Here is a 27,448-nt window from a genome sequence, read left to right on the forward strand (position 1 = left end):
CAGTGATTTAAAGCTGTTATGCTGCAATGAGGGGCAAGAATGTCCATCAACACAACATTCAGTTTCTTTGTGTTCATCATTTAAATTTCACTTTGTTAAGTGTCACAACACTAAAAACACAACAAGTGGCTTGTAACATATATCTTCATATACCGCAAAAGACAGAAATGTTTTAGATAGTAAAAACACAGTGTCTCTGTTACAGTTTGTCCTCCAGTGTGCACTGTAAAATGTCCCTCTCATTACGTGATCCCCATCAAATATGCTTATTTAAATTCTGCACTTCTATAAAACATTAATATGGCCTATTTATCACTTTTTTTACCACCTCAAATATCGATTACAGAATCAAGTTCAAAAATCCATCGTTAATTGATATCATGTACTACCTGCTAAATTTTTGTCAACTTTTTTTACAGTTGGATCTCAGTGACAACGTTTACATGCACAAAATATTCTTTTTTTTAACAAAGTCTCCTACTAAGCTGTTTACATGACTAATGAATTTTAATAAGCCATCAACATTCCCATTTATATGCAGCCGTGTATAACCTTATTAACATGTCCTTTATCATGTCAACAAATGAAAAAGTGGAACAGCTACAGCCGCTTACCATTTTGCTTCTTTGCATCATTTTTCCACCAGTGGTGGCTTTATTAGACCAAGCAACCACAGCCTCCTTCTTTTATTCCTGCAGCCACCTTCTTGAAAAGGTCAGAGCTGTGATATTTGCACATATCATAAAATGTGAGGTATCCAAGTCTTTCATAGAGTTTAAAAGAAGGTGTGTTTCTTCTTTTGACCAGAAATGTGGGCTTTTCTCTTGGGCATGCATGTCTGTCCCAGTCTCACAAACTGCTGGCAAGTTGTTCTGTGGACAACGCACAGAGCTGACTGTAAACAGGCAAGAGGCTGTGTGTCACAAACTGCAGTGAAAACCTCAGTTGAGACACATATTCCAAATGTGTTGTGTACATGTCTAAATAATGCGCCTAAAACCTGAATAATACCAGAATATATCAAACGTCACAGCAAATGGCAAAGCTTTTGATTTACTGGTCCATCTACGTCCAAACCCTTACCTACGGTCATGAGCTTTGGGAAGTGACCAAAAGAATGAGATACAGGCACCGAAATGAGTTTCCCCTGTAGGGTGTCTGGGCTCAGCCATAGAGATAAGGTGAGGAGCTCAGACATCTGGAGGGAGTTTAGAGTAGAGCTGCTGCTGCTTTGTGTCGAAAGGGGCCAGTTCAGGAAGTCCAGGCATCTGATCAGGATCCTCATTGGCGCCTCCGAGTAGAGGTGTTCTGGGCACGTCCAACTGGTAGTTTGCCCCTGGCAGACCCAGAACAAGCTGGAGGAATTATATATCTCATCTTGTTTGAGACCACCTTGGGGTCCCCCAGGAGGAGCTGGAAAGGGACAACTGGATTGCTTTGCTCAGCCTGCTGCCCCTTAGACCTGGCCCGCATAATTGGACAAAAAAATGGAATGGAATCAAACGTCTTAAACAGAAAATGCTGCAATCGACAAAAAAAAGACCAAATTTGAAATATCCAAACTGAATATGCTGTTTACTTGACCATCATCACATTCAGAAAACCGTCACATAAAGAATAATATTAGAATTTTAGTGTGCATGTAAATGTAGTCACTAAATTTGTCTCACAGTATTCACCAACAGGAAATCACACAAGATTTTTTTGGATTACCACTACCAATGAGACTTTGCAATGTTTTCACACTTTGGTTCCCTGAAGCTTTTTCACTCGTGCTGTCCTGTTTCACTTGTGAGCAGCTCATTATTCCCTTTGTGCGAAAGTTAACAACCACAGCACACTCAAAAATTAAGGGGATTTACTAAGCATACTGACACCTTTTAATATATTGACAGTAATTTAGTGTGAACATGCTTCATACTTAACCTGCTTAGAGTTAGTATGAAGTGTGGAACTGGGACACAGCTAGACTCAGTCAGCAGGTTGAATCTGGCACAAGCAGGGCGCTGTTCGCCCAGCAGAAATGCACTGAAGGGAGGGTCTGATAGGCCAGTGAGAAAATCACCTCCAACACGTTTACCCTCATTGAACCAAAGACATCCGAGAGGCCGAGTGAGCACAGAGACATAGGGGCTTTATGATAGACATAGTCCTAACCGCTCTGATAGCATGGACTTAGGTTTGGCTGCCTCTGAAGACTGAAATGTCCAATTTAGCTGTCTTCGAATGGCTCTGGGTGAGGAGAGACGTTTCTAAGTCCTGCATATAGTAAAAGATTTCTCATCATTCTTTTGTTAAACCTGCAATAAGTGGTTTTATTTTGTCTCTTGAGGACAGAAACAAGTTAGTTGTGAACACAACATTGGCATATCATAACCTTTGAGCTTGATATCTTCATCTGAAGGAAATATGTGGCTCTTAATCTGCTCGATGCTCCTCTATGTCCACCAGTAATCATGCCTGTCTGCTGTTTGAAGCTGTTAGAGCACTAGGCGGGTTTACATTAACCCTCTCAAATTGTGCAAATTGGAACTGCGAATAGAAAATATCCCTAATGGAAACACGTCAATTTCGAAAAAAAACTCCCCTTTATCACAAAAAAGTTTTTGCGCTCGCCTGAGGTGGTATTTCAGGGGCTACCAAAAAGTCATATTTCAAAAAACTGCAACGCAAATTTTTTTTAGTCTTTTCTAGGTCACGTGATGCTATGGCTATATGCTTGTCAGTAGGAACTGACTCCCTCATGATGCAGCAGGAGCTACAAGAGCTGTTATTGCATCACATAACTCTTCAAAAGTTGAGCCGATCATCCGGAAGTTTGGAATCCACAATTCCTCTGTGAAATCGTGACAATCACCTCTGAGAAATCCTTCATACGTGGCCGCTCCCACGTACTTGTATAAGGGGGTTGTCTTTCCATTATGGCTCCATCACACGTCTACGTGACCTTGGATTGGAATTAATGACGGCTAGTTTGGTGGCTGCAATAGAAATAAAGCTGCTGATGTTTTGAACATCCATCACCATGGTTCTTGGAATGTTATCACCAGAGGAGAAGTCGCAGAACATCACTCAGTGGAAATGCAGTCATCTCGCAACTGTGTTTTATCAACTTTCGAAAATATGGCTTAAGTTTTGAGAAAATCTGTAATGGAAACCTGCCTAGTAAGAGTTAACTATGACTGTAAGGTTGCAGCTGGAAAATGAAACCATGAACTGAAACTCTGAACTGAAACAAAGCTCTGTTTCTGCTTGCTGTAAGAAACAGTCCATGACTACTGTGTAACCAGTACATGTTATCGTCTGGTCTGCAAAGCACTGTACATTCAATACACCATGTAACCGCTTCATACAAGTACAGTTACATATACATATATAGAAATATTCTTATATATAAGATGAATAATGTGAATCTTGGTGTGTCCTATGCACATGATAAATCTACAGTATACTCTCTATATGACAGTCTACCCTCACAGTGGACCAGACTCAGCAGGCATTTTTAGTTAATATTAAGTCTCCGTTCACGCCTACCTCATTACTATCTGCCATGATTGCATGACAACACTGTGAACCCTGTAAGAGCAAACATTCTGTGATTATTGACACTTTGTAAACATGTGCAGTCCAGACAATGCAAGTTCATGTACACATCGTATCACCAAGACATTCATGTGTGAGAGGCCTCAGTGTGCAGGCTCTACAGATTGAAGAAATTAGTTTGTTACAGTAAATCGATAATGTAGCTTTGGTTTGAGAAGTACTGAGGAGACAATAAAATGGGGAGTCTTTGGGGTCCTCGTCATAGATGGTATATAAAGATGGAAACACATCTCGACTTACCCTTCTATACAGAACAGGGCTGGCACTACCCAATTTGGTGCCCTAGGTGCCCTAACCCTAACCCCCACCTACGCACCTCTGCACCCGACGACACATCACATGCTCACACATAATTTAGGAACATGTCACTGTTTATTTATTTGTAATGTTAATATATATATATTTTTTTCTAGACAGAAAACACTAAGTGAGGGCTCCAGTAGGCATAGAAAAATTGTATTTTATTATTATATTCCCTCGAGGCCAAGGGGGACTGGCGGCGTGGCGGCGCCCCTCCAGTAGATGGCGCCCTAGGCGACCGCCTATATCGCCTATGTCAAGAGCCGGCCCTGATACAGAAATGAAGCCAAAGTATCCCAGTCTCGATCTTGAGACTCGAGTGCTCGCCCATACACCCATCTGACCAAATACAAGCGGTGCCATTTAACAAAAGCACACCAATTGGCACACACAGCTGTCAATCATGATGTTGAATCCCATTTTTATAGCATCAAATAACAACTGAAAAAAACAAACTTATCACAAAAAAGACTTGAAAAATTATCAGGATGATAAAAAAAACTACCTAAAATGACAGAAATCATCTTTAGGAAAAATGATTTGGTGTGTACTTTGATTTTTTAGTTTGGCCTATGTCCCATTCCCTAACAGGAGGCGGAGTAATGACCTTTACTGTAGCCAGGGGCGCGATCTAGATGTTTTGGCTTCACTTTTGGCAAGCTGTCATGCTGTCCATCGATAAAGTCTATAGAGTGCCTTAGGGCTGATGTTTTTCTGTAGGCCAACCCGAAAGCTAACATTGCCCTGGCTCCCTCGTCAAAAAGCAAATGGGATTTTTCCATTGCAATTTGGATCATTGCAGAAAATAAACTCAAACAAATGTTTATGATACTTAAACAATTTATTCAGCAAGATAAACTTCAAAACTGAACACTACTTTCAGGATTTTTGAAGCCTAATTGTAATCGCCAGAAGTAAAAAACTAATACTAGGCTAAAACAAACTACACTACGGTCACCTTGCCACTACGAAGCGATAAAAACATGTTCGGTGCTCTTTAGCTTCATTAGCTCTTTCTGTAGTCTTATTTAGCAACTTTTTTTTTTTAAGCCATAAAAGTGTTAGAGTACGCAGCGGGGTATTAACTGCCTTATTTTATGTCGTAGAACAAAACGTGAAAGTCTCTTCAGCTCGTGTTAACTCTCAACGCAGTTAAAAATAACTAAACATTGCCTTTGAGACAAGGGAATCAGAGGTGCTAAAATGCTAATTCATTTCCAATTTTTAGGGTTTGTTCCTGAGGTTTTCTTTGGTCCTCCCTCAAAAGAAAAAAAAACGCAATTGGAAATTAATTTCCTGCATTTCTGCATACATTAAGGGACCGCAGTAACAGAAACAAAATCCAGGACATACTAAAGTTGGTCATCATGATAAATTCTGCCAGAAGAGTACTAAATATGTCAAATATTCTACTCCGAGTATATCATAAAAAGCAACAGCTTAGTTCACATTCTCAGCCAGAATCAGACAGCTCTCCAAACAGTTGTGTTTCGAAGTGGAGCTATGCTCATTTCCAATATTCATACACTATTTTCCTGTGGTTCAAGACAGTCCAAAGATATGAGTCAACAAGAACAACTATCTCCTGAGTGCTAAAATTCAAATTTGTGATGTCATGGCATACTAACTGGTAACACTGTAATAGAATTAAGTTCATTAAGGTATAAAATAGAAAACAAACAAAGTTTCTCTGATTTTAGGGCTTTAAAAAAAGAGTGTCTCATGTTCACTAATATTGATTGAACTTTGCTTTGCCATGGAGATAACGTCAGAATCAGAATCAGGTTTTATTGCCAAGTACATTTACACATACAGGGAATCTGACTTTTGTGGTTTGGTGCAAAACAGTTATCAAAGAGGAATAATAAAAAAGGTAACTTTAGGCAATCCTCTCCCTTTAAGCATGATTTTTTAAAAGTGGGATCGTGTTTCTACGTCTGAGCAGAGTAAAATCAACCATCCACTCTCCAAAGCTAAAACAGGTTGTTTGAATGATGGATGGTCGCTGAAATGTTGAAAACGTATCACTGTACATAGGCACATGTAGCACAATAAACATGTCACCCCGTGAACTGTAAAAAAGACCATTTATCTTTATTTTTTTGTTTTGCTAAATCATTTCATGTTGCTGACATATTTATTTATTTATTTATTTTTGTATTTATTTTTGAATGGATGCATTTTTGTATTTCTTTATGTACAGGCTGTTATAATATATATGTTACATGATGAAGATATGAAAGTGATGAGAGCATCACTGAAGGCAGTCGTGAGCGCAGCGATACTGTGCAGAGATTCAGAGAAGATGAAGCTGCTTCTGGAGCTTTTCATTCATTCATTTTCATTGCAGTATGTGTGTGTATGTGTGTGTTTTCTATGATGTATGCTCTTTAAAAGCCATGACTGAGTGAAGTGATATTCAAAAGAACCTGTGTGTTTAGCCATGGTGAGGCCGTGGTTTCTCGTCATGATAATACATTAGTGTGTGATGTTGTATGTGTACGTGTTGATGTGTTAATTGTGAGATTCTGTGTTGGAAAAATTACAAAATAAAATTCATCTATAATTCCACCGTGAGATCTGGTTTGTCTTTAAGCGATCAGTGTCACAAAAGAATGGTGCTGTTTTTTTGCAGATTTACTTTTGAATTTGTGTCTTTGTTCATGCATGTCTGTTCAATAAAAACATGACAGATGAGTTTACGCTTGAGACATTTGGTTAATGAGCAGCAGTATCAACAAACTACCAGAAACATGTTTTTGGCCACTTGGGGGCGCTGGAACACCCTGACAATAATCATCACCTGAAGCCATGTACACACACACACACACACACACACACACACACACACATGCATGCACACACATTTCTGTCATAAACTAAAAAAGTTACAAGCTTAATGGCTGAATTTCAAGATGTCTTGATTGCCATTCATTACATTCCATGTGTTATAGATGCTTGAATGTTTATGGTAATATATAACAATATATATATATATAGAGAGAGAGAGAGAGAGAGAGAGAGAGAGACAGAGAGAGAGAGAGAGAGAGATACATAGCTTTTCATTTTTTTATGTTTTATTGCTTTTCAGTCCTTTTGATCAACAAAAGTTACACTTGTGACTTAAAAAAAGTCAAAGAATAAAAGAGTCTGAATGAGTTTCAACATATAAGGCAAAAAAATATACATGAATCTGGATTAGTAGTGAAGATTTTGCTGATGTTGCTGTAGTTTCAAAGGACAGCCACTGGGGGCCACTAGTGAGCTTCTTTTATTGTCTGTCAGTGGTGATTTGGATCTGCTCCTGCAGAACTTAAACCCTTTGAAACCTGAGCAAATTGGTTTGATTTCTTTCAAAAGTTGGGGAGAAGGCAATGAGTAACTTCACAACATGTCTAAAAAAAATACTAGAAAATAAGTCAAAAGCTACGAAAAAATTCCCTGAAAAAAAAAATTATAATAATAATAAAAAGAAAGAAAGAAAAATGGGGGGAAAAAAAACAAGAAAATGAAAGTTAAATAAATATATACATGGATTTTGTTTGTTGTTTTTCATAATGTTCTGATTATTCACCTCCTGTATCTAAAACTAATTTTCCGGGGGGTTTTTTTCACCCTTTACTAATTTCATGCAATTTGTGGGACATTTCTTGCCAAGTTGCTCATTGCCATTTTTCTCCATGTTTTTTGAATGATATCAAACTAACTTGCATTGGTGTCAAAGTATGAAATAGCTTGTGAGAGGCATTTGAATGCAGCACACACCAAAAAACCCTAAAAAACCCTGAACTTGAATATGGTTACAGAAATGTTGAATTGAAAGAATGAAAAATTATTAAAAACATGCCTTGAGGAAAGAAAGTGAGGGCAACTAGACTGCCACAACCAGTTAAAACTGAGATTAGTTTAAGGTTAAAAAATATAGTTAGATTTGTTAATAAAATTGTGAGGGAATGTTACACATTTAGTCTGCACTCATACACTCTAACAGGTGGACAAACATTAAAACCTCTCTCTAACAAAGCTCTTCCAGTTGTAGCTGCTCCTTCGCTCAGCATTTGTTATTTAAAAACTAAGGTAGACATGATTCTTTATGTATTAATGATCTCACACACAGGACAAATGCAAGACAGGCAGAGGTGGTTATCATAGTATAAAATTGAAAAAAGATTTCTTACTGCATAGTCAGAGAAAGCTGCACATGCTCACATTCATGTAAATATGTAAATATGAAATAAAAAAAGTGCAAACTACAATACACTGTAAATGCACAGCAGAGCAATGTCAAATAGTGTTTTCCTAAAAACAGAAAGGAGATAGAAAACTGATGGGAGACCAGCTCCCTGTGATACACAGACACCTACACACACACACACACACACAAGCACATTAAATAGTTGCCGATTGCTGAGATGGGTTCTTCTGTCGGCAGCATTTGCAGCAGAGGACCGTCACTGTGATGATGATGATGAGAACTGTGAGCAGAATGAAGACTATACCGACCCACGCTCCCAGACTCAAATCTGCAGAGACAATCAGTCACAGATCAGTCAGGCACACAGATTCATCTAATAAAACTGATTCTGTGTCATAATTCAAAGAAAATTATGCTTTAAATGACTCGTCATAATGCAAGCTGAATTATGACAAGAATTTTCTCTGCCACATTTAATCCAGTCACACAGAAAGCATCTGAGAGACACCACTGAGGTAACAACAACTTTGATTTTTAGCTCTTTTTAAGCATGATTTTGCAGCTCTACTTTTGTTTCTTCACAAGACAATCAGCTGAGCCAATGTTTTATGAGGCCTGTTTGTCAGGTTCATGGTGTGACAGTGAACAGAACCATGCTGGTTTACAAGAAAGCCATTAGAGGCTTAACCACTGCGTGCGTCAGCTGCAGAGTTCTCTACGCACACCAGACAAAAGAACTACTTATCCATAAAAGCCTCAAGCAGGACTCATGACCTGACTATGCTCCCAAACCTTGTTTTGCCAAAATGTTCACTTTCAGTTTTCAGGAACTGGAACCAATGCTGGTGTCCTGTCAGAGACCCCGCGGTGGACCCCAGGCAATGGGAGTCTGCAGTGTCACATGAGTGCTGGAGTGCAAATAAATCCTACCTGTCCTTATTTGAGGCTGATGTTGGCCTCCAGTTCTTACAAAGAGCACACACTGTGTATTTTAGTGTATACGCACCTTGCAGGATATTAATTTCTCCAGGTGTGCACTGCTGGATGCTCCAGGCTCCCTGCTGGGTAGCTTTGCGTCTGTTCGGGATGAAAGCGGCCACCATGAAGCAGTAACTCTGTCCTGCGTCCAGCTTCGTCACCTCTGTTGTACTGGTGTCAGATATGACTTCTCTCTAAGAGGTAAGAAGGAAATATTACATAGGCTAGTTAACATCTATTTCACTTACCATGCATTTAGACATTCAGCACTTCTTGATTTGACTACTGCATTTATATTTCCTTCCATCCATCCATCCATCCATTTTCTACCACTTATCCAGGGTTGGGTTGTGAGGGCAGCAGCCTAAGCAGGGAAGCCCAGACTTCCCTCTCCCCGACCACTTCGTCCAGCTCTTGCCGGGGGATCCCGAGGCGTTCCCAGCCCAGCTGAGAGACATAGTCTCTCCAGCGTGTCCTGGGTCTTCCCCGGAGTCTCCAACCGGTGGGACGTGCCCTGAACACCTCACCAGGGAGGCGTCCAGGAAGCATCCTAAGTAGATGCCCGAACCACCTCATCTGGCTCTTCTCAATGCAGAGGAGCAGCGGCTCTACTTCGAGCTACTCCCGGATGACCGACCTTCTCACTCTGTCTCTAAGGGAGAGCCCAGCCACCCAATGGAGGAAGCTCATTTCGGCCACTTGTACCCTCGGTCTGTACCCTTGTTTTCTCGGTCACTACCCAAAGTCCTCAAAGCACATGTGGACTGGTTGGGCAAACTCCCATGCACCCTCAAGGACCCTGCCTAAGGGTCCAGAGCTGGTCCACAGTTCCACGACCAGGATGAAAACCGCATTGCTCCTCCTAAATCTGAGGTTCGACTACGCTCCAGTACCCCTGAATAGACCTTACCAGGGAGACACCTCCATCTGTGAATTGTGTTGTGATTCTTAAATAGACTGCATTATTATAGATGTGCCTTCAATTTGCTTAAGTTTCTTCTCCATTTTTCTTACTTTAAAAAAAACATTTTTACAACCACACCCTGTGGACTGTTTATTTGGATTTTGTAAATATTATTGCTGTCAAAGCAAGTGATATATCAATACATTTTGTCAAATAAAGTTTTTTGTTATTAAAGGGTTAAAAAAATATGACAGTTATTGAGTATTTTGTATTTTTATTTATGGCTGAAGTTGATGAAATACAAAATTAAAAAAAAAAAAAAGTATGAATTTTTTTTGGTACATTAATACGCACTTTTGGTCGTTAAGAAGGATGCTTTCTGCCATTTCTGCTGCCCTGAAACCGCCTGAAACGTCACGCAAACGTCACAACTCGGCATCGTCTACATTTCCCAATGTAACACTCCTAATTACAGTTTTGAGGGGCCGCTCATGTGCTCGTAAGTGGTAAATACGGTAAATGCGATACTTCCGAGGAGCACGTGAAGGCAGCATAAAATGACGTATCCGCCTCTACAGGTATCCTACTGAGCTGACTTGTTACAGCAACATTAACATTAGCTGCTCAATTTCAGCAATGTTGTGATAAAAAAAAACGGGCTTTTAGGCTAAAATTCAACCGAACTGTTCTGTCGGGAGCCGCAGAGACGTAAACCCGCGGTGAGTGAGAAACTGTGGAAATTACAGCCTACATGTCAACGGTTATGCTAACCTCCGTTAGCCGCTAGGCTAATTTCTGCCGTGTGACGGTGCTTCAGCTAACAGTGGGAGGCAGCACAGAGCGACTGTCCTGTCACTGAACCACGAAAGTTATTAGTGGGCAGCTCATCAACATCCATTTTCATCGAGTGTGTAACGCGAGATCTGTGCTGCTGTTTACTGAACGTTATTGGTCATCAGTGTGGATGCTCACATCGTTATGGTTATAGTCACGGTTCTAGTTTTAGGGTTTGGTGTGGACGGCCCTTTACACTGAGCTAGGATAGCTGTTAAGCCGCGCTTCCAGACTTTTATGACTTTAAACTCACTCGCTACTGCAGCATGATATGTACTACACAGATGTACAGACGTTTGAGTGCTGTCAGTGTATGCTACTCCATATTTGTGAGCATCTTTTCCTTTATGTATTTTATACAGCAGGGGAGAGCAGGTGTGGTTGTAAGGCTGTTTTTCTCAGCACCTTTCTCTGGACCAAATCCCTGTGTCACCTCACATGATTTGAACTGCAGAGGTTTTATATTCCAGCTGTTGTTTGAGCATGCCACAACTTTCCCATTCTTTTGTTGTTCTTGTCAAAACTTTTTTGGAACATGTTGCAGGCATCAAATTCAGAATAACTGTATCTTTACAAAAAAAAAAAAAAGAAACAACCCTAAAAACATTTATCAGTTTGGAAATCAAATATCCTTTTTTTGGACTGCATTTGATGGAAGGTCAAAAAAAGATTAGAAAACCGGTGTGTTCCAACTTTTTTGGAAATCAGTCTGTGTTGGCTTGATGGGTTTTTTTTTTCAAAAACATCAGAAGAAGGCAATGAGTGACTGTAATATATAAATATTGCAAACAGAATTCTAGTTCTAAAAAAAATCTAAATCTAGCTTTTTTTTTCATTATTTTAATTTGCAGAAAGCTTCTCGCCAAGTAGCTTATTGCCTTTTCTTCCCATGTTTTTTGCTGCAAATTCAGAGGTGGAAATCCTTGCGAAGGGTGTCTGAATGCAGCACAAGGAAAGTGATGTCGATCTTGGTTCCAAGGGGTTAAGGCCAATTATATCTTAATTTAAATAACAGTGTATATCTGAAATATCCAGCCACTGAACTACATAAATTCAGCACATTAACACTTAACTCTATGATCATTCTAGTAGGCACTGAGTAATATTTGTTAGTTTTCAGTACTGTGGTGAGACTCTTTGTCAGCTGGTGTCAGTGTTGGGAGCTGCATACTGTACCTTGCCTGTGCTTCCAGCCTTGTAGTAGATGATCTTATATTTGAGGTCTTTTTTAAAGATGTCTCTGATGCTGAGCTGCTTTTTGCCCTGATGAATGCTGGTCAGGGGATCGATGATGTTCACAATGGCTCTGCTCTCATCCGCAGCCTCCACAGTGAAGTTCACCGCACTGATGTTACCTGAGGAGAGGACGACACCACCTGTCAGGCTTTTCAATCTGGGTTCAACTGTCTTCTTCATAAAGCTGCAGGATGTGAGTAAGTTTTACAAGCACTGTGGTGTTCAATAATTTAACCCTTAGGACCCGCTTTAATATTACACACACTTGTGTCGCTCTGCGCAAAACATGCACTTTTCAAAATCAAGCTTTAAAAAATATTCTACATTAATTTTAGTTTCTACTTTTATTGACTTATTTTTTTAACAACAAATATAGTAAAAATGACATCATCAGGTGGAAAACAGTAAAAATGACAAATTCCAAGGCAAAAGCCCAGAATGACACCCAGAAATAATACAACACATACTTTAATGCTTTGATGGCTGTGGGATCAAAAATGTCACTTTGAATGGGTTTCAATGGAGCATTTTTTGCACTTAACATCTTGGAAATTCCAAGATTAAACAAAAATGCACGATCTTGCCAAAATGTATGCCACATGCAGCCAGAATGATCAAAAAATAAAGGATGAAAAGTGTGTAAAATGTGCCAAACACCCTACCTTAACAGTAAATAAACAAGATTAAACACAATAAAATTAGCCACCAATGTCTACATAGGATAAAGTAAAATCCAGATTTTATTAAAAACGTAAAAAACACACTGCTTTGTGCAGTTGTACACAAAGATCCCAGCCACTTTGTCTTTGATATGAGAGTTCCAGAGTCAACTGTTGTTTCAGTTTTTGATCAGATTTCTCTGTCACAGATTTGAATTTGCTGGTCTATGTACATTTTTTCATTTTTTCTCATCACCAGTGGAAACAGAGTTATTGAAAGGCTTCAGCAAGTGCAGACTATTGCAAAAGATGTGATTTCAAAGCCCTTAAATGAAATTTGTTAGTGAACAAAAGGCCAAAATGCATGAGTATAAGTTTTGAGGTTAAGTAAGAACAGGTGAGCAGGTAGGAGGAGGGGGAGGGTTATTTATGGGAAAGGCAGGAGAGAAGTTAGTGCAGGGGAGGAGGGAGAGGCTGGATGTGCATGACAGGAGAGTTGGCATGAGGCAGAGGAAAAACAGCAGGCAAGAGCAGGACTAGGATCTGCAGAAGTTGTGTCACAATATGTTTTTCTCTCAGGGCCATTTTCGGAAATTGAAGACATAAATATGCCTCCTACCGTCTCAACCACTGTAGTATGTGTTAGGTGTGGATATTATGTGTGTGTGTGTGTGTGTGTGTGTGTGTGTGTGAGTGAGCCAGCATGCATTACTTACTGTCTTTATAAGGGTTGAAGGGTGGGGACTCAGTGTGAGGGAACTCCTCCAGGTCGTAGTCGTAGTCCAAACTCTCAGGCTCGGTTTTGATGTCTGCAGTGAAGAACCTGTCAAACACGAGGGCAGAGGTATGAGATGGAGGTATGTGTGATATGTATTCAACATGCAGACGGTTTGGATTTTGCACATAAGTATTGGAATGAGGCCAAAACTCTAAAGTAATACAGTAGAAATTGAGATTTATCTAACAAAAACATGTTTGAGGGCTTGCCGTAAGCAGAGGGCAGGTAATAATGTGAGAAGGACAAAATGATAAAAAAAATTTATGTTGTTTTTATAGTTTTTGATAAGTCGCTGCAAAAATGATCATCTTATAAGTTATAATTCTTAAGACTTTCATGATTACTTTTCTAGCAATAGCCATTCAAAGTTTTTAAGTTCAGTGGATTTCTGAAGGTGCCTATCAGGTACAGGCGCCGGGGCTGAAATTATCATTGGGCTCCCCGGCAATCACTTGCAAAATGTTACTCAAATTAGCAAGGAGAAACACAAAGACCACAAGGAGATGCAAAAGAACTGCAAAAAGACACAAAATTAATACAAAAGCAGGCAAAACGAACGATAAAAGACACGCAAAACAACCACAAGGAGAAGCTGAAGGAAACTGATACAAAGTGACACAAAACGGCCAAAAAAAGACACAAAATAACTAAAAAACAGGAAGAACTACAAAGAGATACATACATAACAACTACAAAAATACACAAAACAACCACAAGAAGTCACAAAACGAATACGAAGTGACACAAAAAAAGACACAAGATAACTACAAAAAGAGGCAAAACAACCGCATACACAAACAAAATGATGACAAAGATACACAAAACAACCTCAAGGAGAAACAAAACAGCCACAAAGAGAAACAGAACAACCACAAAGATGCACAAAGCAACTACAAAGATACATAAAATAACCACGAGGAGACATACAATAAATACAAATTGCACAAAACAGCCAAACAAAAAGACACAAAATAACTAAAAATCAGGAAAAATACCACAAGGAGACGCATAGTTACAAAGATATAAAAAAACAACCACAAGGAGACACATAACGAATACAAAGTGACACAAAACAATCATAAAAAAGACACAAAATTCTGACAAAAGCAGGCAAATCATCCAAAAACAGACACAAAACCACCACAAGGACACAGAAAAGAATAAAGAGCAACACAAAACGACCAAAAAAAGACACATGATAACTACAAAAACTGCCAAAACAATCACAAAGAGACACAAAACGATTACAAAGTGGAAAAAAAAGACAAAAAACAAAATTATGTCAAAAATACACAAACGATTACAAAAAGAGACAAACCAATCACAGGGAGACACAAAATGACACAAGACAACAAAAAGACACAAAATCACCTCAAAGAGAAAGTAATCAACCACAAGAAGACACAAAACCACAAAAAGACGTGTAATGACTCAAAAGAGAACCACCACAAGACCACCCCAAAGTGTGTCCTGTTCCTGTGTGGTGAAGCCCTCTGCATGCTTTGCGTGTTTGTGTCTCTGTGTTGATGATGTTCTTGAGTTTCGCCTCTCGTGTGTTTGTGTAGGCTGTCCTCTGTCTCCGTGGTGGAGAGGAGGTTGTGTGGTTCAGTTTTTGTTTGGAGAAGTCTTCCAGATCCATGTCCCTCATCCATGTTTACAGTCCATCTAAATGCTTGTAAACCTGGTCCAGGTTTCGAAGGGTTAAGAAGTCCCAAACTTACAGTTGAGCGGCCTCATCAAAATGTATGTTACTAAGATAAAGATGGGTGGGACATAATACTGCTGATAACAGAGGAATAAATGTTTGTGCAGGAATATGTGAAAAGATGAGTGTTGTTAGAAATTAGAGATGACTGTGCAGTGTGTTGGGTGTGAGATTTGATTCGGGGCTTGAGGAGATCATGGTCATGTTCTTACTTGTTGTAGGGTGTGAGGTGGATGGACAAATCACACTCTGACTGCGACAATCGAGTGCATTCCAGTATCTCCATCCAGTCACTGCCATTCCTAAAAGTCACATGACAAGATAAAACAAGAGAATGAAGCCTTACAGAGAATAAAAAACAGTGTGTGGCACTTTTGTCCCTGACATGATTCATTTAAAGGAACAGTGTGTAGGATTTAGTGGCATCGAGGGCTGAGGATTGCAAATTGCTACTAGCCAAAACTTCTCCTGGTTAGAATTCTTCTGGTGTTAGTTGTCCAGGAGGTTTTTACCAGGAGCCAAATTATCCACAGACGTCTCTTTGTCTGCAAAACAAACACCCCAGGTGATTAAAACCAGTAAAAACACTAAATAAAGCAGTGTCACGTTACAAATCAGTGTATTTCTGAAGCTCTGAATGTAGAGCTGCTGCTAACTGGTGGCTGGCATGAGAATGTAAATGTCCCTGTCTAAAGCCAGTGTTTCCTCTGTCTGTTCTGGGCTACTGTAGAAACATGGCAGTGCAACATGGTGATCTGGGGAGACAAGGATGGGCTCCCTCTGTAGATATAAATAGCACATTCGAAGGTGACAAAAACACAACGATACTCATTTTCAGGAGATTATACACTAAGGAATACATTGTGGTGACCCACATTATAGTGACAATCGCTAGAGACTGCTGCTGCTTGAAGAAGCAGAGTGCAGAGTTTAGAGAGGGGGATTCTGGTAAATTGAGTTTCAGGGCTTTGTTTTGAGTACAGGTTAGCTGACATGTTAGCTGTGAGCTTGTCCTAGAGTTGCTGTTTTAAAGTGAGAGCAAACAGACTCCACTTGACTCAGTCTTTCCTGCACTCCCACAACATTCTTGTTATATTCCATTTCTGCCAGTTTGCCCCTTGAGTCCTACACACTGGACCTTTAAGTTACAGATTCAGGTTTTAAAATACAGAGTATCTACTTCCAGTATCTAGTGCTGGAGACAAAGGAACACAGTGCCAGATCAGACCACGTCCATGTCACCTAAGTAAGGTGATTTTAAAGGTGTCAGTGTTGCAGAGGGATCGTCATTTTTTTGGGAGTGCTGAGGTGAAAGCTCACTATGACCTGCTTTAGGTTGTCCACTGTGTACTGGCTCTGAATAGGGTCAATCGCTAGAGTCTGCTGCTGCTTGAAGCCCACACACACACAAAAAAACCCCCCAAAAAAACATCTACACACAATTTCATGTGCATGTTTTCCCCTTTGAAATCTTAGAGACAGAATCAAAGCAATGTGCTTATTTAACCAGTGGAAAAAAATTTTCATTCGCTGTTTATTTGTTTGACCATGAAAAAGGGTCATCATCAAGAATTGGACTGAGTTTAAAACTGCTGTAGTTAAAAATAAGAAGTTGTCTAGACTAAGCAGAAAATGATGGGAGTGCAGGGTCTTAGTGTGAGAAGCCTTCAGGTTTCTTGTTGCGTATTTACATTCCTCAGCCTACCTGAAGCAACACATTAACATGGCAGCATGGAAAAAGGATCCTTTTCTTAAAGGGAAAACTTAAAATTAATAGATCTGCACTTGTACCTTTCAAGTCTTCCAACCAATCAAAGAGCTTTCACACTATGAGTCACATGCACCCACTGGTGCCTACAAGGTGCTACCTGCTACTCAGTTAGATACACAGTCACACACTGATGGACCAGCCATCAGGAGCAATTTGGGATTCAGTATTAATGAGATGACTGCATTTACATTGAGTGATGTTCTGTGACTTCTACTCTGCGGATAACATTTCAAGAAGCATGGTGATGGATATTCAAAACATTAGCAGCTTTATTTCTATTGCAGACACCGCATTGCCATTGTCTTATCTGCAAGACATTTTAGAGCAGACAGTACTGAAGCAGGGCCTAAAAATCACAACTGACCCAAATCACATCCTACATAAGGAGTATGAGCTGATGCCTTCAGGCAGATGGTACCAGTTACCAAACTGTAAGCTTAACAGGTACACATTTTCATCAGTCCCTTTATCAATCAAACTACTTAGCACTAGGTGATCAAGTGTGTCTGTGTGTGTGTGTGTGTCTGTGTGTATGTCTGTGTGTGTGTGTGTCTGTGTGTATGTCTGTGTGTGTGTGTGTGTTAGGGCAGTATTTTGGCATTGTGTAATATCTGACATAGGGTAAATGAGGTGACTTGTATGGAGTGTGTGTGCAGTTCTTAGTGGTGTGTGTGCTTTTATTATGTATAGGGCAATAATCTTGTATAGCACTTCAGTGTAATTATCATCCATTTGATTTGAGGCATTGTACAATACTCTCAGGGTGTGTGGACTGGTGGGTATATTGTGTGTTAATTGTAATCTGATTGTATGTGTGTGTGATCATGTTGCCTGTGTTTTCTTGACCTAATGTGTGGATCCGGGGAGGTTACAGTGTGTTAATTGTAGTTTGATTGTGTATGTCATGATAAAGGATAATCTAACCTAATGTAATTATTTTTAATTCAAGGCTATGTTGGCGAAGCCATAATGGAAAAGCAAGCCCCTGGGAGGTGATAGTTCACGATTTCACAGAGAAATTGTAGATTCAAATCTTCCAGATGATCCGCTTAACTTTTGAAGACTTATGTGACGCAATAACAGCTCCTGTAGCTCCTGCTGCATCATGAGGGAGCCAGTTCCCACTGACAAGCACATAGCATCATGTGACCTAGGAAATCCAAAAAAGTGTTTCCATTGCAGTTTTGCCAAATGCTTTCTTCAAATCACCTGAAAACAGATGCATTTGTAAAAACTTTTTATGCGCGAAAATGAGTTTTTTTTAAAAAAAAAACTGACACGTTTCCATGAGTGGCATTTTCATTTTTTCATTTTCAGTCTGCGCAATTTGAAGGCTAATGGAAACCCGCCTTCTTTTGGAATCCTTTCCATAATTATGATTGATTGATTGTATTTATTCAATAACTAAAAAAGCACGTAGCATAGCACTGCAGTCATGTCACGAATCCCCAAAGATACACACACATTTAAGCCTGAAGGCTCATTTCCACTGTGCTCCTCTTGCAAACACTGAGCACAGCACAAGATAAAAACATCACATCAAGAACAAAATAAGAAAGTCAGCATAAAAATCAACAGCAGGCAGCGGGGTAGCTATGTCCTTTTGCTACTTTGTCCTTGTTTTCTTGGTCATAAAAGCTCCAAATTAAAAAGTGAGTATGCTAAGTGGTACTTTTGAGCCATTTCCTTGAGGCCACTCTAAATACTGTTTCAGATTTGTGGGCAGATTATTCCACTGTTCTGATGAAGTGTGGAAATGTATTTTTGCCTATTAGGCTGTTGAATTGATAATTTATGAAGTCTGTCAAGCGACCTCTGGTTGATTGTGTCCTAGAAGTGAGGAAGGATGTAAGGATGTAAGCTTTTTTTAAATAGACAGGATTAAGATGTGTACGTGGATGAATTTATAGTATAGCCCTTATCAATTTATTTTGGGTTTGAAGTGTTGTGATAACACCAGGAGATGGCAGCATTACCAAAATTACTTTAAACTAGAGCTCCAGTGTGTGAGGAATTGGGCTGTCCAGAGATGAAGCTTTTCTCACTGGATTCTAAAAAACATGTCTATAATGCAGCCAAGATAATTAATGTTTTTAAACCTGAGCACATAGGCTTGATTTATCTCAAATACATAAGGACAATGAGCAACAAAAGTAGAAATTAACCCAAAATTAGCAAGAAATTAGTAAGTAAGTAAGTACAAGAAAATTAACTGAAATCCAGTTTAAAGTAGAGAAAACAATAAAATGATGTGGGAACAGTGCTTAAAAGTTGTAATAGTTTGCAACAATTTCAAATCCTTAATTGTGATAATTATAATAATTATGCATGATTATTAGCCTTTTTTTTGCCCTAGCTTTTTTTGAAGTCATTTTTTAAATCTACTTTTTTCTTGCAATCTATGAATCATATCTTTATCAAACTGCTAATTGCATCTTTTTCCTTGTTTTTAACCACGCACCAATTTGGGTTCAAAGGTTTGAATACTTGTAAAAAGCATCTGAAAGCAGCACATGAAAAGGGATGTAGCGCAGCGGTATTTAACTGTCCGTAGCTGTTACATGGAACTTACAAAGTTTTACCTTAAAACACATTGGCCCAGATAATTTCAGCTTAGAACTGAGGACACAGTGTCAGTGTAAGCCATGTGTGTCGGGTTTGCCCGTGTTAACAGACAGTAAGAATGATAGGCTTAATCTGAGGCTGTCAGTGGCAACAAGAAAGACTTTGATTGGTAAATTGTCGGTGCGCAAATGCCCAGAGTGGTTACTTTGCGTCCTGTTTTGCAACTGCTTTCACACTAAGACACAAAAAACTTGAGTAATTAGGGTCCACATTGATACAGAAGTTACCCTTTAAAAAGTAGAAGTATCACAATATTAAAAAAACTTTATTGCAATTGAAAGTATTTTATACCCTAGTCAAATTTGACCAATTTGAACAAAAATATGATTTTCTCTTTCTGTGTGTGTGTGTGTGTGTGTGTGTGTGTGTATATGTGTGGACTCACCTCGAGTACAGGACAGTGTATTTGTACTTCGATGGTTCGACAGTCCAGTGGAGGATGGTTTTAAAGTCCAGAGATACCCAGCGTACGTTTTGTGCTTTAGGCAGAAGGTCGCTGTCTATGAATAAAATGTAACACAACATTAATTATTAATCATCCATGTTCTCTGAATCCCCCCCCCGTGTTTGTTTTGTCAGTGTAATGAAGTATCACATTTATCAACGTTGATGAAACAGCTGGAAAAAACACCTCCCTGTCCTTTTTTTAACAATTAAAGTCAGCCAGAGAGCAAAGGAAATATGAGCTCAAGTGAAACTGCTTTGTAATAGAAACAATCTCATAAATGCTGTTTATACAGTTTAAGATACTAAACACACAACATTCTTGTACCATTTCGTTATGTTCCCAAAGTGTTCACGTCTTGCAGCATCTAAAGAATGTGGAGGAACATTTGGTTTGGTTCATTAGTTGCTGAAACATTTCCACATGTCAAAAAAAAGGCTTTGTCATGATTAGGTAAATGCCAACATACAACACTGACTGATTACAAAACCGCTGCGGAATGCTAAAACTATTGAGAATTCTTGTTTCATTAAACTCACTTTACACTAGCCGGAATAACCACACAAACATTTCCATTGCCTGAGCATGACTTCTATTTTTAATATGAATTTATATCTAATGTGTATTTTTAAGAGTATTTTGGGGGGGGCATTTGTGTAAATATAGAAGAGTGAAATGTAAATGGGAAAGAGATCGAGGATGACACGGGCTGAAAGGGTTGCAGGTTTGTTACTGAACTCAGGCCGCTGCTACAGAGTAGGTCTACATCGGGTGCACACTGTACCTGCTGAGCTAGAGGTTGCCTTAATAGATTATGTCTGTTTTTAAAGGCCGATTTGGAGGCGTGAGCTGTCCTTTATGCAGGCCTGATTCTTTTTAATGTACACCTCCAAGTGCGTTATCATGCTTATATCATGGTCACTTTCCATTTATATTTTTTTGCTCTTTTTCAGTCAAAATCTCAAGTTTTTCACTCGCCATAAATCGGTTTCCCTGGTAACGTCTGAGGCTTTACCTAATACCTGGAACAATCAATACTACCACACAAAGTCCTTATGCAATGGAAACGTTGTTCACTTTTCCAACAATTAAGACCAACTTTTGATATCAGTTAGCAAGAGGAGATACTTCAGTACTTTCTACATATGCATTCTGACCAAAACCTCATTACTAAAGTCTGGTTTTTAAAAGCGCATGGATAAGTTTAAGGTTTTAGTAAAAAATGCATGAGTTGTGAAGTTCTGAGTATTTGCATAAATGTGACTGAGATTGCACCACACCAGTTGTGTGAGTTTGAAAGTGGACATTTTAATGTAGTTTTGCTGTTTAACCCTTTGAAACCTTGATGAACGTCACTTTTTTGTGCTGTGTTCAAAAGCCTTTCACAAGTATTTAAACCTTTAAACTTTTGAACCCTGAGCAAATTGGTAATAATTTGAAATTATTTTAAAATAGTATTATTATTTTTAAGCATGTTTTTCCATGTACTTTTCTTTTTTTTTTCTTTTGCTTTTTTTTTGTTTTCTGAATTATCAGTTAATTGTACTTCTTTACTACTCTTTTGCTAATATTTGGGTGATTTCTTCTTAAATTGTTTATTTACTCATGTTTCAATGGGTTTAGTGGTCTCTAATCAATCAATAAATCAGTTTGTTTGGCATTTTCCGTGGAGGCATGCAGGAACAACAACTTCCTCTTCACAAACTCAAGGTAACACAGCGTTACTATCTGATTTACAAATGGTCATTTTGTGGGTCAAGTATTCCTTAAAGTTAGGAACATGCATCTATCTATCTATCTATCTATCTATCTATCTATCTGAATCTAATGGAACATGTGGTTTTACCTGCAGTAGTGATGATCGCAGCAAATAGACAGACTCCCAGATAAAGCACAGTTTTCACAGATGCCATGTTAACACAACTAAAAATCCTTTCTTCTTCAGTCCTCGATGTTGTTAAAGTTTTATGAGCTGAGGAGTAGTAGCTGTCCCTCTGGGTCTAAGCTGCTCACTGGTTTCTGCTCCGTAACTGTGAGAACTGGGGGGACTGTTGAGGGTTTTGCCTCGTTCCGCCTGCTGATCCCTCCCACATGCCTGCCTGCTGATGGGGGATTCTGCAAAGACTTGCTCAGTTTGAACTCCTCCTTTCAGCGAAGTGCTGATTGAGAACATGAATGTCCTTGGGCTAAAGCACGACACCCCTGTAAGACCTGGAAACTGTCCCTGTGTGACTGACCTGTGTGTAGACTCTCAGAGATGTGAGTAATGGTTACACCCTCCCTCACAACAACCAAAGAGTTAAATCTTTCTTGGTGGGAAGGAGACTCTTGGCACCATGCTGCTCATAGATTCAGCTGTGTTTCTGTGAAAAGCAAACGGCTTGCTGCCCTGTTGCCTTGGCAGCTCAAAGACTTATTCCCATGTGGTCCGGTTCAAATTCTGTACAGACTTTGAGCTCACCAGGAAACATGCTAATCTCTTTCTGAACTCGCACAGAAACACTGGAGACTCAGAACATCCAGAATCTAGCCTGATATGGGATCTCAATTCTAATACTCATTATTAAACATTGACTTTTCTTTCATTTAAATCCTTACCACAACTGATGTATGTGATCATTGCCTTTTTGCCATTTCTTTAAACATGTTCTTTACTTAATAATGCGAAGAGAGACTAAACAATACTTAGTTCTAATGCAACTGTTAATTGCAGCTGTTTTTTTCATTCAGGTGTGCCAGCTCAGCCTGTTTTCATTCTGAAGTTGTCAAATACTGACACTTTTGTTCCGGTATTTTCAAACGATCACTGTCCGTATCTGCGTGATACGCTGCTGGACGTTGTCAGCTGACAACGCAGACCGACAGAACCTGTTGCTGTGATATTTTATACACTGACGAGCAGCGTCAGTTTAGAATGCTGCTAAATGGAACCTGTCACACCCGCGTGATACGCCACTGGATGGTGTCAGGTTGAAATTCTGCCTGTAATGATGTTCCTTTTTGAATGTGATATTTTTTTCTACACCTTACCATGTGCCTCTTTTTCCTAATCCTAACCATCTGTGCCAGCATGTGCGTTTGTTGATGTTCAGGGGTTATCCTAAACATAACCACGTGCAGCATAATCCCACCATGTGCATTTGTTGACATCATGGTAGCCGCATCCCAGAACGTTGGCAGTACACACAGAGGGATACCTAGAGCACAATATGTAGACATGGAAGTTCTCTGCAAAGTGGGAACATGTGACGACTTGGGATGAGAATGTGTTGCTCTAAGTAAAAGTTTGATTATCATTTAAAATCCAGCCCAGTCATCAGAAGAAGATGTTGTTATTCTACATGTCTGTAAATGTGTTACATTTGCACAATTCACACGTATCATATCAACATTTCTAAAGTTGTGTACTATTTAAGCTGACTTTGTCATCAGAAGGAGGAGGGGGTGGTGGCTGGTGTGTCACCTAGGAGAGACCACTGTTCAAGGCACATTTTTCCAGTAAGGATAGCAGCATGAAAGCAGTTGGTTTTTACTGAAACATCACTTTGTTTCCAGCGGGAAGTGTCCCTCCAAAACTGGGTATTTTTATAAAAAAATGTGATCTTTTCCTAACTATAACTAAGTGGCTTTGAAGGATTGTTGAAATGAAAAGTTTCAACATATCTGCGACATAATAACGTATCTGTGGTTTCCGGCGATTGCGTCATAAAAATTCTCTGTGATTCATTCCATTCATAAGTTGCAAAAAAGTGCAAAATAATTAGATATCTATATAAAGATAAAAACATGAACATCTAAACATGACTTGAACTTGAGTCGGACTCGAGTCACGAATTCCAAGACTTTCCACTCGACTTGACAAGAGAGGACATGCATCTCGATGTGGACTGTGACAGCAGTGACTTCATTTGGACTTGAGCCTTCTGACCTGAAAATACTTGGTACCTCGCCCACAGAGGTTGACTACATTTTAGAAGACCAGTTGAGGTAATTATGTAATGATTCAACTTGTCTTCTCAAATTCAGTCAACTAATAAACTGAAAGCAGCACAGACACTTACTTTTTTAAGTTAAAAAATACTGTAATTTTACAGGGTATAGACTGTAGTGCTTTTTTTGCAACAATGAAATTAGGACCCTTTGGGGATGTTGTGAAAGTTGCTTCAGTGTTGCAATACAAATCCAGTCAACCAATTTATCAACATTCAACATAAACTTTGAGACATTTATTTATTTTTATTTAAACTCACTGTCAGTAATAATGAACGCTTTACTTAGTTATAAAGGCATAAAATATTAAGATAAGACAAGATGAGATAAGATGAGATGAGATAAGATAAAATTTATTGTCTCGAAAGAGATCTGTCTTGGGCAAAAGTGCTGAGTGCAGCTGCAGAATACATGATAAAACATAAACCAACAAGACTAACAATATAAACATTGTAATAGGTAAAAGGAAAGATAGATAAACAATACAAAGCAAATCAGAACATTTACACATACACTATAAAACACTAGTATATAACACTATGATTTTTTTTAATGTGTTTTATTTTGTATTCGTCCCATTATACAACACTAACACAGTAACAACACCCACTTCAATGATTTTCCTATATAATACAAAGACCTTGCAAAGTTTGCAACCATAAGCTTACAGATTCTGTTACATGTTTGAAATGGGCCTCTGCTCTCTTCCTTTTGTTCCTCTGGGACAGCAGAGAGCAGCCAAGGAATGTGGGACTGAAGAGAAGTAAAAAAAAAAAAAAAAACCCAACAGTTTTTGCAAAGATCACAACAGTGGATATTTTTGGTTTCTTGTGGAAATGGTCAATGCCTAGTTAAGGTAATAGCATTCAAATTTATCAGACATCTGCTGTAAAACAGTGACCTTTATGATTCAGTGTTACTGAGGAACTGTGGGAACATTGCAACATTGTGTGCATCATTTGGGGGAAACCTCCTGGTAGTAATTAGTAACCATGTGACTGAGCTAGTTGTTCCTCGCCTCCACACATGTACACAGAAATTCTAAAACACACACACACACACACACACACACAGAGTTAGAAAAAAAGCCCCATCTTTGTATTACTCATCCCTATCTCCTAATATGCAACTCATTACCATTTTGTCATAAACAATGATTCTGGATGTTTTTTTTATCAACATAACAACAAAACAGTTCTGTTGGCAAAATGTTCATGTTAAACATCTGCAGAAAATTCATTGTCGGCATTTCATCGGTAGACCTTGTAACAAAAGCATCATTAAGGCTTTCATTGTTGATGTTCAGTTTGAGGATGGAGTGTCCCAGGGAGGAGAAAATGTACTTCACAGATTTTGGGGGGTCTTCATTATAGGATTATTGAATTACCTCTGAAAACTTCTGTTGTAATGAACACTAGAAAATAGGACAAAGATCAGCTGATAGCGTAATAAAGTAACAGTGTGACATAATTATTTATTAAAATTACGGCATTAAAAACAACACAGTGTTGAAGAAATATTTCACTGTTGTAAAGATGGCCTGCTGATTAAACTAGGCCGTCTCTGCAGGAGAAAGACACAGATAAATTGGTGCTACATAACCAGAGAAAACTGATGTTTTTGCTCAAAATTGAGAAAAACCTACAACTACCAGAATGCAACGCGTTGCATAAGACCAATAAATGCTCCTGCCGGTGGGTGATGCACAACTCTCACATGTGAAACAATACAACCGGCTGACAAAATGATCTTGTATTCTAGTTAAGTAGTAAGCTAAACATGTTTTTGAAAATATTTGAGGTGAAAATATGCAACTCAGTAACAGAATCTTAGTTTATGTTTAATCAGCACTACCAAGGTTTACTGGTTGATCTTAGTTTTTTCATCCTCCGTTTCACAGTGCAGGAAGCAGTATGGCATTTTCCTGTTCACAAACTCTCGCTATTACAGCTAAACTGAGCACTAAAATGTGTTCCTGGAAAAATTTAAGGCTAGAAATAGGCAGCGTAGACATAATTTTGAGTCATATTCAATCAGCACTGCCGTTTTATTGGATTTAATCAGAGGACTTTACTGGGTTGCGCTTTCATTGGTCCACCTCATCTGATATGTGACCGCTTAGGCATAAATACCAAGACATGTTTAGCTGCAGACATATTCCATTTGTAGTGTACACAACATGCCCCTACTAACCACATCCACCGCTATTAGGAGACAAACCCACTAAAACAACAGTTATCTGAATCCTGCTACAGTGCTACACTGCAGTGAACAAATATGTCACCAAATGCAGAAAAACCAAACTTCCTAATTCATAGTACATGAAGATGTGATTCACTTAGTAAGTAACAAGATGTAGACCTCCCATTACCCTAACCCTTATCTTGACAGCCTCTCTTTTAAAGTAATACTTAATGGTTAGCTCATCAATTGCTTAGCATAAACACAAGTAACAATTTGTAGCCTACCCATTACCTATACCCTAACCTTAACTGTATCTCTGTTAAATTCCATGATTTCAATGTAAGATTCTATAGTTAGCTTAATGCTAACTTAGCATTTTTTGGGGTCTTCCGCTTCTGGGCCAAGGAGTGAAGGGGGCTGATTGTTGACTGATAGAGTGCCCCAGGGATGGCGTTTTTGTATAGGCCAATGCGGAAGCTAAACTTGCCTTAATTCCCCCCTCAAAATGTAAATGGGATATTTCCATTTTGGATCATTGCAGAAAATTTGCTCCGTAGAAATCTTAGGTTTATGATACTTACACATTTTGTAAGTAATCTTCACAAATGAACACCTTTCAGGATTTTTAAAGCCAAAGCGCAATTGCCATTAGTAGAAAAGCTATTGCTAGGCTAAAACAAATTGTACTACAGCTGCATTACCACTGCTACAAGGCTGTAAAGCCGTGTTCAGTGCAGTTTTGTGTGATCACGCCCTGTAGTCTCATGTAGCCACTTGTTAGAAATTGTCTTTTTCAAGACACATTATCGCTTCAAAGTTCACAGTGGGGTATTTGCTGATGTATTTTATGTCATAGAACAAAACATGACAGTCTCTTTAGTTTGTGTTAACCACAGAGCCTATCTCAGTTTTCCTACCAAAAACCCATCCAAAGAACTTTGAGACAAGGGAACCAGGAGTGCTGGAATGGACTGAACAGATTTCAGGGTTTTCAGACTCATTACTTGGGTTCTCTATGGTGGGAGAGTGTTGTAGCAAGTAGGCGGGGCACATAGCTGTTCCAGCAGCAGTTATATCTACTCGTAAATACCTGGCAAACATGTCACAGTACTACAACTGCATGAAAAGAAGCCAGTCCCTCCATCAACATGTGTTTGTGTTGTGGAGCCTTGTAGCGGGGCGGAGAGGAGGGCCAGAGTTCTCTCCACAGAGTGACGACTTATTCCAGCACAGTGTTGGAG

The 27,448-nt window shown here is 39.1% G+C and overlaps 1 protein-coding gene across 1 annotated transcript; it reads right to left on the reverse strand.

The window, feature by feature from the left end:
- Positions 1-8,047: 8,047 nt before the first annotated feature.
- On the reverse strand, positions 8,048-22,067 carry LOC121951966 (tissue factor-like). The gene is made up of 7 exons (XM_042498465.1): positions 21,880-22,067; positions 19,974-20,088; positions 15,405-15,494; positions 13,426-13,532; positions 11,991-12,169; positions 9,105-9,270; positions 8,048-8,426 (listed from the first exon to the last, which is right to left on the reverse strand). The coding sequence occupies exons 1-7, from the start codon at positions 21,944-21,946 to the stop codon at positions 8,293-8,295; spliced, it is 858 nt and encodes a 285-aa protein (XP_042354399.1). The 5' UTR covers positions 21,947-22,067; the 3' UTR covers positions 8,048-8,292.
- Positions 22,068-27,448: the final 5,381 nt, after the last annotated feature.

The sequence above is a fragment of the Plectropomus leopardus genome, chromosome 12 (genome assembly GCF_008729295.1).
Source record: "Plectropomus leopardus isolate mb chromosome 12, YSFRI_Pleo_2.0, whole genome shotgun sequence".
Lineage (NCBI taxonomy): Eukaryota > Metazoa > Chordata > Actinopteri > Perciformes > Serranidae > Plectropomus > Plectropomus leopardus.